General features: G+C 33.3%; 6 protein-coding genes across 6 annotated transcripts; 3 read left to right on the top strand and 3 right to left on the bottom strand.

Moving 5' to 3' along the window:
- Window positions 1-245: 245 nt before the first annotated feature.
- Window positions 246-2,810, top strand: FG379_001958 (uncharacterized protein; the record flags this gene model as incomplete). The annotated part of the gene is made up of 1 exon (XM_067327561.1): window positions 246-2,810. One exon carries the CDS (start codon window positions 246-248, stop codon window positions 2,808-2,810), a length of 2,565 nt encoding a protein of 854 aa, XP_067184606.1.
- A 417-nt stretch (window positions 2,811-3,227) lies between these two features.
- On the top strand, window positions 3,228-5,741 carry FG379_001956 (uncharacterized protein; the record flags this gene model as incomplete). The annotated part of the gene is made up of 1 exon (XM_067327559.1): window positions 3,228-5,741. The coding sequence occupies one exon, from the start codon at window positions 3,228-3,230 to the stop codon at window positions 5,739-5,741; it is 2,514 nt and encodes an 837-aa protein (XP_067184604.1).
- Window positions 5,742-5,922: 181 nt separating this feature from the next.
- On the bottom strand, window positions 5,923-7,965 carry FG379_001955 (acyl- synthetase; the record flags this gene model as incomplete). Its single annotated transcript, XM_067327558.1, has 1 exon — window positions 5,923-7,965. One exon carries the CDS (start codon window positions 7,963-7,965, stop codon window positions 5,923-5,925), a length of 2,043 nt encoding a protein of 680 aa, XP_067184603.1.
- A 773-nt stretch (window positions 7,966-8,738) lies between these two features.
- On the top strand, window positions 8,739-10,225 carry FG379_001954 (uncharacterized protein; the record flags this gene model as incomplete). The annotated part of the gene is made up of 2 exons (XM_067327557.1): window positions 8,739-10,139; window positions 10,199-10,225. The coding sequence occupies 2 exons, from the start codon at window positions 8,739-8,741 to the stop codon at window positions 10,223-10,225; spliced, it is 1,428 nt and encodes a 475-aa protein (XP_067184602.1).
- A 198-nt stretch (window positions 10,226-10,423) lies between these two features.
- Window positions 10,424-11,515, bottom strand: FG379_001953 (uncharacterized protein; the record flags this gene model as incomplete). Its single annotated transcript, XM_067327556.1, has 1 exon — window positions 10,424-11,515. One exon carries the CDS (start codon window positions 11,513-11,515, stop codon window positions 10,424-10,426), a length of 1,092 nt encoding a protein of 363 aa, XP_067184601.1.
- A 567-nt stretch (window positions 11,516-12,082) lies between these two features.
- FG379_001952 (uncharacterized protein) lies at window positions 12,083-16,342 on the bottom strand (the record flags this gene model as incomplete). Its single annotated transcript, XM_067327555.1, has 1 exon — window positions 12,083-16,342. One exon carries the CDS (start codon window positions 16,340-16,342, stop codon window positions 12,083-12,085), a length of 4,260 nt encoding a protein of 1,419 aa, XP_067184600.1.
- Between the last annotated feature and the right edge of the window lie 189 nt (window positions 16,343-16,531).

The raw sequence follows: 16,531 nt of genomic DNA, 5'->3' as shown, positions 1-16,531 counted from the left end.
AATTAACAATTTTTTTTTGCTTGTGTTGACTTATGTATGATTAGTGGGGTTGTGTATGGATATTTTGGTTCAAATAATAAGTAATAAGGCGGGCAGCATGTTTTAAAAACAAATGAGAACGTAGCTTTTTGGTGTCAATTATATGAAAGTTGATCTTGGTGAAACAGTAATAATAGTAATAGTGGAATATAGATTTTGTCCGTGATTTAGGATTTGTTGACAGAGTAAATTAAAAAGTACTAATTATGGAGAATGCATTTTTTGCTTTTATATTCTTTTTTGCGTCTATCGTTGGTGTGAGCTATGGATTTAGCGATTTTTTCGACCCTACAAGTTTATTAACAAATGAACATGTAAATGATTCTCTAATTGACTCTTGGGAGGATCCACTAAATTATCTTTCTCTTAATGGCGATAATGTATTTTTTGATTTGTTAAACCAAACAAATTTTATGGCAATCAAATCATTATTTCCATTAAATCCACTGAATTCCATATCTGAGGAAGTTATTATTAGGTGTATAAAATATGAGGGAATTGTGTACAGCCCAGAGATATGCCCAAATCTTGAGTGCAATAAAATACCACTATCCACGGACTATAAATATTATAATTCTTCGTCTAGTTCGACTATAAGGGTAGCACTTTCTGATGAAAACATTTTACTTGGATCTGCGATATACACATTTGAAACATCAATAATTCAAAGTATTAATCTAATTAATAAGTTTGTGGTAAATTTTAAAGTTGAAAATCCGGAATCCAATTGCAAAGTAAGTATTAGATTAGTTACACTTTCATATAGAGAAGAAAGTTCAACGCCTGTATTAAGAGGATCGTCCTTCTTGTCTGTTGAAGTTAGTATTGTTCCAGGGAAAACACTCTACTCAGTTGATATTGTAGGACTATTCTCATCTCTTCCAAACGAATTCGATATTAAAAAAGTTACGATATTAGTTTCACCTTCAACCTTATCGATGAAGTTAAATTTCATAAATGAGGTTTATTCTGTTGCAAGATTTTATATTAATATTGATTCGATCCCTTTTTATAGTTATGGAGGTATTGGTGAAAGAGCTATTCAACAGAACAAATTAATTCAAGCTAGATCATATTCCGTGTTTGGCAGGTCCATTATTGACCCAGATAGCGAAGAAAAATCCAGATTTAACGATTATTGTCCGAAAGTTATGGATGGTCAATGTCTTGTTCAAATAACTTCATTAGGCACTACAAAAGCGATGGGTATTTTTGGTTTCCAACTTTCTCTTGCAGGAGTTTTGTTTTCTATAAGGAGAGCAAAGATTTATATCCCCGTCTCCGTTTTTAAGGACAAAGGAAATGTTTCAACAGATATATATATATCATTGTTGAGACCTAACTTCTCAGTTGCTAAGTTAAGTTATGGTGAATTTAGAAAGTCATTTGAAGACCCTCTAAATACTATCAAGGTTCCATTCTCACTTGAAGGTGGTGTCAAAACTTTAATAGTTGATATAACAAAGCTTTTTAATGGGGTCTCTAATTTAAGTTTAGGTAATGTTTATATTGCCCTTTACCTACCAGATGATTATATTGGTGCAATTTTCACATCAAACAAGGCTAAGCTAACTTATCAATACGATCCTTCAAATACATATCAGTCCATGGAGTACCTTAATTCGACAACATTTTCGAATTCAAACATTGCATCCATGTGTACTGTATTTTTAAATGAGAACGGAAAAGTTGTAAATTTTGATTCGCTCAGTGTAGAAAATATTGTTTCAAATCAACAAAGCATTTCAGGAAATTCTGCACTAGTATCCCAGTTTTCAATACCTTTCATTACAACTCAAAGTTTGCTTGGAATGAATTTTACATTAATTGACAAGTCAACAAATACAAACGAGGTAATACAAAATGAAATGGAGGCCGCAAACAATTTAAGAAATAGCAACGAGAGCGATACTACAATTTATGAAACAATAGACTATACTCTTCATTTAGTGAGACCAATAGAAATTCTATCAATAAGCGAAAAAAGTGAATTAGAAACAATTTCAAGTATTGACTTTAAGTTAAATGTTGGAGGACAAACGAAAATAGACGTATTGAAGTTAGTTTCGGATGCAATAACACAAAGAGAATTTAATATTGGTTTAATTTCATTTTTAGTCACACCGAAGTCAGATGTTCATGACAAAAATCTGACTCTATCACTTCCATTCGTTGAGATAACATGGAATCCAGGACTTGCACTTTCAAATGGAAAAATTAGTGGGGGAAGTCATGAAACTGTGGTAAATAATACAATGTTTGGTCAACTAGAGAAGGGCAAGTGGACTTCGTCATCCACTACTTCAGTTGTGAACATAAATAGCGTGGGACTTTTATTATTCGATTTCTCAAAAATTCCTTGTTTAAATACAATAACGTCGGCTAATGCCATAATTGAATTCAGCAAATTTACATCAAATGGTGAATTCAATATATTTTTAATGGATCAATTTGATTGGGACTCCTCATTCACGAACGAAAATCAAAGTTTCTTTGATGATCCCACTAAAAAATATTCACGAGATACAGCAATTCCGCCTACATTATTGTCAGTCCCTCTTGTTGTTGATAGGGATTCTGCAATGAGTATAGAGGTTTCGTTAATAGGGATCCTCGGATTTGGTGCAACAAGTGGAATAATTAACCCCAGCAAGACAGTTATTGCAATTTCTGCTAATTCGAATGATAGCGAATTGAGTATGAAATCGATGGAAATAGAGATCAAGTGCTCACTTAATGATGGTGTATACTATGATACCGCCATTGTGTGAAGGTGTTAATTTTTTAGTTGATTACTCTAGCTATAATAAATCGACATGATTTTAATACATGACCAATTTTATCTATACTGATTCGGATTTTTTTCCTTTTTTAACTTATTTTTGCCGCCAGATGATCTATATGTAAATAGCAAAAAAAAAGTCACTAGAATTCAAGAGGAGAGGGCAAACAGAGTTTAAGAAGTAAATGCAAATAAGCTGATTATATTGTGCAGGTATAACGAATAATTTTATGTTTATATGTATCTTTGAGTTTCTCTTGTATGGTTTAACACTCTTGAAACAGGAGGCTGTGTATGATTAATTGGTAATTTAAATACAGTTACAACAAAGTTTTTTTTCAATATTTTTGATAAATTCAAAATAGAATTTTATGAGAAAAATAATATATTGTAATTGTTTCTGGTGATGAGAGGAGAGAAATTCAAAATGTATATCAACGAGTTTGTGGTATTCTTTTTGTTTTTTGTCTTCAATTCGTTTTATCTCCTTGCTCCTACACTAACTCCACTTGTAATTGCGATGGAGAAGAGAAATACAGAAAGGAGTTCCTTTGAGATATTTAAAGGAATAAAAATGACTTCTTTTAATCATACATTGTCATATAAACCTGAGATATACAAGGTTTCCAGACCTGCGCCATTTAGATTGGGAATATTGGCTCTTTTAGTATCGGATTTTTTGTTGGATAATCGATTAGAAGTAGGAAGCAAACTTCAAGATTTCGACATTATCAGATTCTACGAAGAGATACTCAGACAAGGTGGTACAAGAGGAATTTCGAACTTTAAGGATTGTTGTATAGATTCATGTTTATTTGCTTCATTTGGTTCTGACCAAAAATATGTGGAGACAATAAATGACTTGTCGGTTACTATATGTGAGGGAATTTGTGATCATTTGTTACATTTTCTTAGTTCAATAGATCAATTCTTCTTACCTAGTTCGGAGTTATTTGATGTAAAAATAATTGATAAGGGTAGACATGATGTGCCAATAAAGAACAGTAAATTGGATAAAAAAGACGACTTTTCGGATTTTTATAGCGAAAGGGCGTCTGAGGAACTTGAGGACATTGAAAAAATTAGGCATTTTTCGAATGAAAATGAGGACAAAATGAATTTGAAAAATGATACATTTGACTTGATGAGTGATTTAGATGATAATGGCCCCTTTAATGATGTTGAAATAGTAAATTATATGAGTGAGAGAGATTTTGAATTGGAGGATCATGACAATGTTAAGTCCAGGCTGTTGCTTTTGTGGGATGTGGACAGAACTCTTTTAGATATTTTTCACCTCGTGAACAAAGGTGCTGTAGTAGGAAGAGTTGGAAAATATAATCCGTTTGCAATGACTTTACTATTCCTAATGAAAGAGAGAAAACAACATGATCCAAGGATATTAGAACAATATATTGTCACTTTTGGAGCTGAAACGATAAAAAAACTTCAACCTTCAACGTTAAAGAAGCTCTGTTATTCATGCTGGGATATTATGAGGATATATAATAGATATTTTGCTGATGAATCTGATTCTCCAACAGATCAAAGTTTCAAGAGGGTAATTGAGGCAAAAGAACAAAACATTATTTCATATATGGGGGAGGAATATAGATTCAGAAATTGCCCGGGGCCTCTTAAGAACTTGCTTTATTGGAAAGCAAAGGACATTGAACTCTTCAGAAATTATATTGTCGCATCAGACGATGCACTGAAGAATGAGTATTATGATCAATCTTTAATGAATATATCTAATTTTGAACTCGAAAAAAACTTTAGATTTCCTTTCAAAAACAGAGAAAAAGGTAAGATTGATGAGATAGTTACAATATTGATAGATGACACATCTTCCCACGTAAGATTGTCGTGTATTGAGGAATATCATGAATATAACATGATCGTTTTTCCAGTGGTCCCATTTTTTGGTTTGAGTATTGATGAAAGAATAGAACAAGAAATGAAAGGTTCTCAACCAGACACTCTAACAGTGGACTTTCCAGGTTCTGAATTTAACAAATTGAAAGGTGTAAATTCAAAATATCTTCCAGATATTATTAATACAGTACTTAACAATGCTCCTCTGAATGCTAGTGCAAATGAAATTTCAAAGACAATTCGTGAGAAAATTTCTGAACATATTCCTGGAAGGTTTGCAGAATCGCAGTGTAATTACGATATTACCAATCCAAAGCCAGTATACTTTATATTTTTGTCGTCTTGTAAATTCTTTAATGATATTATGACATTATTCATAAATCTACCCGAATCACACCCTTCATATTCAGATATTACATTTTTACTATCAAACATAGATGCATGGGAATTTGATGAAACAAAAAAGTCTAAAATGTGTTCAAAAGTTTCTGAAAATATAGATAGGTTCGTGAATGTATGTGAGAGACCCAATAGAAATACAAAATTAACGGGTTTGAGATCGGATAAAACAGAAAAGATACTTTCAAGAAGAGTTTGCAGTTTCGATTGGAAACACAAGTTCTATTTCGGGTTCGCGGCTTCAGAAATGGGTGGGCCGATACCTCTAAATGCATTAGCAATATCTCTCCTTCCAAGAAAAAGGACAATTATATTAAATATTGAGGCAGATCACTTATTTAACCATTTTCCTTTGAAATTATACGATAATAAGTTCTTTTATTGCACAATAAAAACCAACTTGTTTTCTTCAACATTTGAAACTATCAGAAAGATACCAATTGCAATGAGGTCAACTTTAAAAAATATAGCCAAAAAAATCAGAGGATTAGACAGGTTAAATAATGAATTTGAAATTACTTTTAATTCGGCAAAGGTATTTCAGGATCAACTTAAAAATTTATTTGAGAAGAACGACTCGGGTTCTTCAGGGAAACATCATTATAAGATGTATGAAGAATACACAAATTGTATATTTGTGGAATAGACCAATTAAGTTTTTAAAAGTTAGATCTGATGATTTTTTTTTCATTAAAAATAATTTTGTAGTTAAAAAACCCTACTGTTTCTAAAATACTAAAAGTACATTTCACCCTAAATCTAGAATTACAAACTCAATTTTTAAAGTAATTTACACCATACTCTTGAAATAATAAAAACTATTTTGTTTATAACTGAGATCTAAGATAATCCAATGAGTCTTTAAATTCAGAATCAACTCTGCTCCTAATTATTTTCATCGTTGGCGTGAGCAGCCCATTATCACTGTTCATTATTTTCGGAATAATTTTGAATTTGTGTATTTTTTCAAAGCCGAATAGTTTTGAAGAGTTTTCCACCCTTCTAAAGGCTGAACTCACTTCATCATACAGTTCGGGACATTGACACAGCTCTTCAAATGACAAACCCTGCTTATTGTTGTTTTCACCCCATTTTTTAATTGATGCTTCGTTCGGAAAAACTAGTGCTACTAGAAATCGATCAGTTGACTTTCCGTAAACATAAACTTGTTGTACAAGCGGCGTTGAGGTAAGATAAATTCCTTCTATCTTTTCTGGAGAAATATATTCTCCTTGTGCAAGTTTAAACAGAGCCTTTTTTCTGTCAATAATACGGAAAGAACCATCTGGAAGTTTTTCAGCAATATCACCAGTATCTAACCAACCATCCGGATCTATTGCATTTTTTGTGTTTTCCTGGTCACAAAAATAACCCTTGAAAACGCTATTCCCTCTTATTTTCAAGATCCCCCTTCTCGGCCTCTTTGTGGCATCATATCCCATTTCAACTAGCGAAGTTAATTTGACCTCAATATCACCAAAAGGTCCACCAACAGTTCCTGGAGTGTTAGAGGAAAATCTAGTTGATAGTGTTGCAATGCATTCTGACATTCCAAAACCTTCAATAATTTTGCAGCAAAACAATGCCTGAATTTTATAATTAACATCTATACTTAAAGGTGCTGCACCACTTACTATAGCCTTTAGTCTTCCACCCAATATTTTTTTGGTGTTATTAAATAATATTTTATCCCATAGCCAGTGAGTGGGATTCCCTGTCATCTTTAAATTTTGCTCTTTATGAGAAAGTGCTCTATTAAAAACAGTTTTAAGAATAATGTTAGAATCGCTCATTTTCTCTTCAATTGAATGAATAATCCTTGAAAGGACCTGGGGGACACAAATAAGAATTGTTGGTTTCAGTTCTTGTGAATCACTCATGACCCTTGATACACTACCACTAAATATACCGATTGGAATTCCTAGGTGATATGCATTCATAATAATAAGCCTTTCAAAAATATGAGCTAAAGGTAAGTAAGACAAATGAGCATCATCCGTACCGAGACTAATTCCATTAACCGAAAATAATTGTTCAAAGCAACTCTTTACACAAGCCATAAAACATCTATGAGTTAACATGGCACCCTTTGGAAATCCAGTAGTACCAGAGGTAAAATGTATCGAACAAATTTCATCTGGTAAAGCATTTCTCGGTTTGTAATTTTCCATGTCCTGTCTTGATACTTTTTTTTTTAGTTCACTGAATTGAACGATATTAATACCAATTTTGTCACAACGTTCTTTCAATTCAGGTTTTATAGGATCAAAACATATTATGTTTTCAATATTTAAATATCCACTTTGCGAATTTTCAACCATGGAAATTATTTTCTCAATGCTTTCATCTGAAATACACAGAGTTTTCAACTTTGTTTTATTTAATATGTACTTCAAGCTTTGATCGCCTAATGTATCATATAATGGGGCCAAACATATACCAAAAGCATTACAAGCATGCTCAATTAAATACCATTCTTCCCTGTTTTTACTTAATATCCCCATTATACTTAGTTCCTTTTGATAGTCATTATCTTCATATCTTTGAGCAGGACACAACTTCAACTTGGCGATATTAATCCCTACATTCAATGAAATTTTCATTACTTCATTATAGGTCTTAAATACATATTTACCAAAACTACCATCTTCATTTAAACGCCTTACCCCAAGACAGTCATTATTTTTGTATTTTTTTACTGAATTCAAAAAAAATTCCCACAAATTATTTGAATTTAAACCTTCGATGTTTGACAATTCACCACTCGGATAATTAGGGTTTCTGTAAATAGGAGATGAGTCTTTATCTACTCTTCCACCTTTTAATGGGACAGAATACAGGTGATCAGTTGCTTCTCTACCACTCAACATTTTGATTATATAAAATGATATCCTTATATTTTAATTTGTTATTTGAACAGGTAAAAACAATAATATGCTATTAAAAATATGACAAGACGTAAAACTGTACTTTCCAAAATTAATCAACCCAGTAATTTTGTCGAAAAAAATAAATACCTTGAGGAATTGAAGATATTTACAGCAAACTCGAATTTAAAGAATTATAGCCAAAATTATATAATTTTCAAAAAAATCAAAACTTGCTTTTAGGGTAATAATAAAGAAGGATTCCCACACAGAATGCGTTCTAGAAAAAAAAAGAATTTAAAAAAAATCATACGGAAATAATGCGGGAAATCAGTTTACACCTAAATGATAAACGAAGTTTTATTTTGTTATAAATGAAATCAAAACAAACAACAACGTAAAACTGTTTGATTTTTTTCACACATCACAATATTTGTTATTTTAGTCAGGATTGCTCTGCAGGAGTCTCCTTTTTATGTTTAGCCTCTTTTTCATCTTATATTGTATTGTTTTAATATTAATTATTTATTAATCTTATGATAAACATATCTTTTTATTGAATTGAACATTTATTTTTAATAGAGGGGAGTACGTGCACTTTAAATAGATCTATAAATTTCATGCCTTTATTGTATTTTAGAATTGCATGCAAATAAAAATTTATTGAAAGGAATAAAATATTAGCAACAGATACGTCGTTTATGTAGGACATGAATTTCAATTTGTCTCTGACTGAGAATAATTTTTGGTAAATATAATTCTACCCGGATGTTAATATGAATTTCTACAGTATTTTTTTGTTAATCACACAAATAATACTTATAAATGATACTTTAGGAATTAGATTAGAGAAACATGACATAGTTGGTGAGAATACGGACCAAAGTGATACAACTAATGTCAGTAATTCAATTTGTGAATTAAAACAAAAGGGCGATGAATGTATAGGGGAAATGGCAAAGATAGTCAGTACTATGGAGTTGGGAATAATTTTGAGCATTAAAACTGAATACTATATATTAAGTGACGGAGTAATTAAATTGAATGAAAATGATGTTAACAATAACGATAAAAGACGATATTTGGGAAGAAATTTTGATCATTATGAGGAAAGTGAATTTATAAAGGGCAATATTATAGATTCGAAACTAGAAATTGAAGAAACATCTGGAACAGAAAGTAGTTCAAACGGAACAAGTAAGAAAGGTAACAACACTTATTCAGTGACAGATCAGACATATATAAAGAGCGATACATCTAATAACACAATTTCAAAAATAATAAATCCAACTGAAAACTCAGATGAGAACGAAATGAAAACAATCGAAGGATTTAATATTGTTGAAAATAATAATTCAGTTGTAACTAACAAAACTTTACAACTAAATGATACAAATACAACAGCAATATCAATAGAAAATAAGAGTACAGATAATGAAGCCTCAAGCTACTTAAACAAAGAAATGGTGTTTAATATCACGAATAATAATAAACCATTAAATAACAAAACAACATACAAAAATAATACGAATGAAGGGTTTATTAGTGGAGGTAACAGGGGTTCACAAAAAAAAACTGATAGAGGCAATTACAAAAGCGAAATAAATACGAATTTAGAAGAAATGGTTGAAACATATTCTTTAGATAGAACAAATATTACAACAAACTATACCACAGTCAAAGAATGCTTAAGTGATTCATTGATAATATACAATATAACATTTAATAACGAAACCAAGTATTTGCTTATCTTTAATGAAAAACAATTAATATTGATAAATACTGTATTGCATGAGAACGCACCAGAAATAGGTCATAATAGCGAGATAAGTAAACTACCTTTGTTACTAGAAGCAACTAACAATGATATTACTGAAGCATTTGGAGAGAAAGTTTATAAAAAAAGGAGCAATTATCAAAGAAAGGCAGATAATTTGACTGGAATAAAAACTGGTGGTAGCTATGTTGAATCAATATCGATATTTAATTTACCAAGGGAGTTTCCAGTCTTAATAAAAGGCCAAGGTAGTATAGAAATCAACTTTTTGCAAACAAACGTCTCATTCTACGCATATATTAGATTGAATGTGACCTCAGAAGTTCAAAATGAAACTTTGAGGCTATCTACTATTCTAATAACAAGTTCCATTGGAGTCGACAGTATAAACTACGTCACTGTAAATGCAAAAAGAGATGTTGAATTAATGCCCACATTATTTAAATTCGAACAAAACAGAGAATTTATAAAGAATTCTATGATTAATCCAAATTATGAAATTACTAGACATCCATTACAGAAGTCCTTTTGGAAATCAATTTTCACCTCTAAAACAGGTAATAAAAGTAATCAGTAAATATAAATGGATGAGGCTGAAAAATCGTAGAAAATAGATTGTTATAAATTTAATAATAAAAAAATTTTATAGCATCACCATTTAATATTATACCTTTAAACATTCGGTCAATACCCTCTATAGTATTGATAGTAAGGATTTTGTGGATATACTGAAGCTTGTGGATATTGACGATTATACAAACTTTGGTTGTAGTAGTACTGATTATTGTTATATTCAGGCACCACTCCATTATAATAGTTATCTGGATTATGACAATTTGATGGATAGTTCAAAAGCTTCTTTAACTCGTCCTCTTCTAAATTTGAATCTTCAATGGGTTCTATTGAATCCACACATATATCAGAAGGAATTGCACATACTGACCACAATGGCAATAGGATAACCCAAATCATTCCAAACGCAGCAAATGCAAAACCTGTAGATAAATCAAATGTTCTGGATATATCCACAAAGAACAATCTAGCGAAGATACCACTTCCTATTCCAAACATCGAAGAATCTCTAAATGGTTGGACTGTTAGACCACCAACAAGTAGGTAACCGACAAGGCCAAGAACACATGATAACGCTGCAATAAAATGAAGCATGAAAATACTCTGTCTTGCACGTCTTGTACGATAACAGAACCAAAACGAAAGTAAAAATATTGATGCAAAGAATAACAGTATAATCGTGAGTACAAACATTATTATTATTACAGCTGAGCCTTGTCTGAGTAGGTGGAATTCATTACAACCCAAATTTAGGAGTTGTAGTGTCCCTGCCTCAAGGCTACACACAAAATTTGTTGCATCTGAAAGACTTAGATTGTCCAAGTGTGAAACAATAAATCTACAAATTTTCTTGTTAGCATCAAAACTAACAAATGAATCACAATTGGATGATACATGAATTGTCCATAAACCAAAGTTTAGATCGACATAATTATCTATTGGGAATACAACTCTTGCATAGTGATATGCAGGTAGTGTAAGCGCAAAGAATAGCCATAACACTCCAACTACTGTTGCAACAAATACACTGAATACCGGACAACCTGGAATTTCGTATGGCGCAGCCTTTGAACCTTTGTTCTTCATATAGCTTCTATTGTATAAGTCCAATTCATTTTTATTCTGACCATTGTATCTAGCTAGTTGCTCATATTCCGGATAATTCCTTACATTATAATATGGAACTATAGAGGTCTGTTCCATTAATCAAAAATATTGATCTAAACCTTGCAAAAATATTATAAGCCTCAACTTGTATGTATAGTGCGACTAAAAGGGTAGTTTGGATCCATAAAATATTGTTAACTTCTCGAATATATTATGCTCCAGAAACTGTTTAAAAACTAGATACTTCAATACAAAATTCCTTGTAGGGGACGTAACAACAAACTATTAAACAGTTATAGAAAAATTTATTACAAATTTGTTTCTTTTTTCTCTACACCTTAAATACATAAATCCTTTTTGATCCCCAAAATTATTCAATTTTTTAGTTATTGTCAACATAGGCCCTTAAATTAACCCGCCTACTACCTCTACCGCAGGTAGGTAGTGCCACTAAAAATACCGCCTAAAAGACACAAAACTTACAACTAACTAGTATCTATAAGAAAAACTGCCCTGCGCAGTAGTTTCCGACGTAGTCTAGTCGGCTAGGATACATGGCTCTCACCCATGCGACCCGGGTTCGATTCCCGGCGTCGGAGCGCTTTTTTGACTACGGGCAATAAATACAACACAAATATTATAGTATATAAGAATTAATATGGGTCAAAATATGAGCCCTTGTTCTTCACTATCCTGTGTACTTACAATTGGACGATATACTATTTTAACTCTAAAAATGATATTTGTGTCAGGATCGAATTCGACATGCAGCCCCGACGCGTAGTAACTGCCCAGTTGGGGGGCGTTTGATTGCCAATTAACGAGGGATTCATTGTTTATTAGTGCCTTCTTCTGTCTTTTTGCACTGCTAGATAGCCTAAATCCAATGGGTATTCCCCTTGAATCAAGGGCAACATCAACCGACTCAATGTAGTCTGCATCACTCTCTGTGCAGTCAGAGATTGCATCGAAGTGAAAATTGGGACCAACCAATCCCAAATATGCTTCTTCTAACCATGCATTTCCACATTGTAGTTGTATTCCTTTTATATGATCACCGTCATTATAAATTCTTAGACCTGTTAATCTTGAATTCCTCCAATCATCCCATGTCATCCTTCCATCTAGTTTTAGTCTGGAGGTCTTACACCAAATCCCATCAATTTCTAGGTTATCTACTTCCAATCCAATCCAGTCAGTTGTGAGTGTTGGAGAGTTTAGTAATCCTTTTCTCTCTTTTTCTTCCACTTCTTCAGAAGTTTCAGGTTGGGACCCTGGCAACTCGAAAGGTGACACGTTTTTACCTTTTTCTGTTCCTTCAGAATCCGATATTGAACGGAAAAGTGGTAAAATCATAGCGATAGGCGTTGAATAATCACCAGTTTTCTCAAACAAAAGTTCGAATCCATACAATCCATATCCTCTGGTTGGTGCTTCAACGTAGTATTGTTGCCATTCACCAAATTGTCTCAAAAGGTTAGTCTCAAAGTACAGTTTCCCAATACTTTGCGTTCCTTCTATACGAGTACCACCTATTGAAATAATATATTCGTTATCATTCAAATCAAATGATTCCTCCATTATTCCACCTTCGTTAGTTGATTCCCAATTACCAACTTCTTCGTAATCCTCATCATTACAACTAATTCTTAATCCAACAAGAGCATAGACATTGGAACTTTGCTCCTGATAAGCCATTGTTATTTTAGTTAATCTTGTTCCTTCCTCACACGAGTATTCGTCATCAGTAGAAACGTCACCATCAGAATTTGCATGGCCCCAAGGAGTCTTTCTATCGGTTAAAGGTGCAGTTCCCCCTCCGATTTTATTAGATCCTGGCAATACTCTTATTTTTGGTGGCGGTCCTGAATCACCATAATTGGTATATATGGCAGATAATGCAGTTATTGTGCCACTTTTTATTTCTACATCAAATCCAGAAAGATACCTATCATGAAGCTTTCCCATCCTCTTCTTCATATGATTCCTATTGAAAAGTTTTATGTGACTAATTGAACGGTCATCATTAAGAACAACCTCCACTTTCTCAATTGGTTCATTTGTTGGTATTTCATATCTAGCTACGTCCCCCAAAGTACTTCCCACTGGTGGTAATGGATTTCCATCGCAAATCAAAGTTAGTCCTATTATTTTTTGAGGTGCTTTCATCGAAGAATGAACAAGTAATCCCGTCAACCTTTTACCAGGAGAACAAAATGTTTCCTCTGAGTGAGATCCTATGAGTCCACGACGGCCATACCATTCTTCACCAGGACGGAAATCAACCACTCCTCTTTCCATAAGTCTTTCTTCTTCATTTCCAGTTTCGCTATTGTTTCCGAAAATATTTGAAGCATCCAAAACATATGGCATTGCCTCCATATTCTTGAAATCAGGATAATCCTTTGAGGGTGCTTGTCTAACTAAAAATCCAATCGATACTAGTCCTTCGGCACCCTCCTGCCCAATAAAACCATAAATTTCGGTTTCGATGTCACCAGATGCCAAATTTTTCATTATATTTGGACCAGTTTCTCCAAAAGCTGCCTTTCTATTGTTTAGTGTGACGAGCATTACACCACTTGTATAAAAAGGTTTTTCATTTTGATTTTCAACGAATGCTCTTGAAATAAAGTCTCCAGATTCAATTTCTGCCTCGAATCTGTCACCCATACTACTACCAAGCTTTGTTTTCCTCCACTTACTACCACATCTAATTCTTAAACCTATTAACCTCGAAAATACCATGGAACTTTCCATCTTTCTTACAAACCACATCCTAACTGCTGTAATTGGAATTCCTGGTGGGCAGGAAGTTTCCAACACGTTTACATCAGGGTCTGAGTCCGGTCTAACTGCTCCGAACAATTTAATACTAATATCTTTCGCAGTTATCGGTGGAATATCTATTGGTGTAGCTGTTCTATATAATGGGGCAATGGCACCTATTCTATCACTTTTTATCATCATTGCCGATCTAAAACCGTATAATTCAAACCTACTCAGCACGTCATGTTTAAATCTAATGTCAAATAGATGAGGCAGTCCCAAATCACCTAGGTAAACCTTGAAATCTACTATGGGATCTTCTTCGTGCACTAAAATATCATATGTTCTTAATTTCTCTTTATCAAATAAATTAGGATTTCCTATTGGCTTAAAGAACTCTTCACCACATTGAATTGTAAGTGAGACCAAAAACATTTTAAATGGTTTTGGCTTTAATTCACCTTTTCTCAGTATCAAACGAATACCTGTTAAGGGTACTCCCATAGGGCACCTTGTCTCTTTTATGGGACAGCCTTTGGCTACACGTCCATAGAAAGAGCTTTTTGGCACCAACTCTTGTTCACTTTTCCCAGAACCAATATCAGAAACACTTCCATCCTCTTCAATAGGTGAATCAGAGTGCTCAATATAACCTAGATCCTCTCTATCGCCAACTTCACCAGCTTTTGGAGGCCTTGTCCAATGAAACCCAATTCCTGAAATTGCACCAGTTTTATCTAATTCAGCAAATATACCCTGTAATATCCTCCGTCCTCCGTTTTCTGACTTGGTAGATTTAATTGTTGGGACAATCCAATCGTTTCCCAGCATTTGTTGCCTTCCACTAGTAGAGAAAATTACAAGACTTTGTATAAACTTTTCTGGAGATAAATGTAAGGTAACTGCACTAATCATACGGCCAACCAAAACCTTGTAATCAACTCCCTCAGTTATACCAATTATAACGTTTTGCCATACTCTATCACACTCTACTTTAAGTCCAACTAACCCCCTATTTCCCATAAAGTAACCTTGTAAACCAGTAACTTTTCCATCACATTTAATATCCTGAAAGTCATACCCTCTTCTTCCATAAATTACCTGTGGTCTTGATAGAATATCTTCGGTTTTAGCAAACAATAAACCAAGTGACATTGAGTTTCTATAGGTTAACGTTGATAGTTCAGAACCTTTCCAAATACCTCTGGGATAACCTGAAATCAAAACTCTAAACCCTGCAAGTTCGTGACCAGTGGGAGCTTCCTCCACTACAGATGGAAGATCCCCACTTGCTTTACCTAAAAATGATAAATGATTATTTTTAGTTCTTAATGTCATCTTGCGAATTAGATATATTGGGCCCTTTTCAAGCATTTCATCTTCATTATCTATGTAGGCTAGTTTTGGTCCTCTATAAGTTGGTATAATGACTTCTCTCTGAGAAGGATGTTTAATAGGGTTCAAAGTTTCGACAAAAATCCTAATTTTTACAAATGGGTCCTGAGGGCGTGTTAGAACTGTATACTTTTTTAGATTTGATCCAGAACTTCCAATTATTTTGCTCCAAGTTGAACTCTTAGACCTTCTGCCTCTTATATCAAGTGCAGAAGAACACAAAAATTGAATTCCTCTTAGATCCTTCCTCCCTCTACTTTCCGGATTAGGAAACCAAGCTCTAATACCTATTAAACTCTCATATGGTCTACATAAAATATCTAAGACACGGGGAATTGGCAAATCGTCTACTTGGATTGGCCCATATATTCTAACTGGACCTACATATGGTCTTGGAGCTTCTAGTTCTGGACTCACCGGTAACAATGGAGTTCCATCTTCTTTAGTTAATGGCCCCCATACCCACCTTTCGCTTCCTCTATCCCATTGCCAGGCCTCCACCGGGAGGGGTTCTTTCCCTTTCTCCAGAATTTTCCAATAAGTTTTGTCTTCTAATTTCGTGAAATAATAGCCACTATAGTCAGTAGGGTATGTGTATAAATATCTATTTGATGTTGGTTTTTCCTCACGAGGTGGTAACATCGATGGAATTCTCTTAACTTCATGGTATCTTTTTCCATGTGTACAAAAAACACCGCTAAATTTTTTCACACATACTGTAAATACCAAAAAAACCCATCCTAATAGGAAAGTTTTCATTTTATAACTAAAACTCTTCTTCCTTCCTACTAAAGGCATCATGTTTTTTCTTTTGATCGCTGGCGCCAAGGAAATAGATCAATAAATTTATAGATCCCCAAGAATTGCAAAAAAGAAACAAACTAATATTAAAGAAATGAAAATAAAAGTAAAAACAAATAACTCATAGATTAAAACTAATCATCATTT

Source organism: Cryptosporidium bovis (genome assembly GCF_009768925.1).
Source record: "Cryptosporidium bovis isolate 45015 chromosome Unknown contig_28, whole genome shotgun sequence".
In the NCBI taxonomy this organism is placed as follows: domain Eukaryota; phylum Apicomplexa; class Conoidasida; order Eucoccidiorida; family Cryptosporidiidae; genus Cryptosporidium; species Cryptosporidium bovis.
This window is presented reverse-complemented; position numbering and strand designations above follow the sequence as displayed.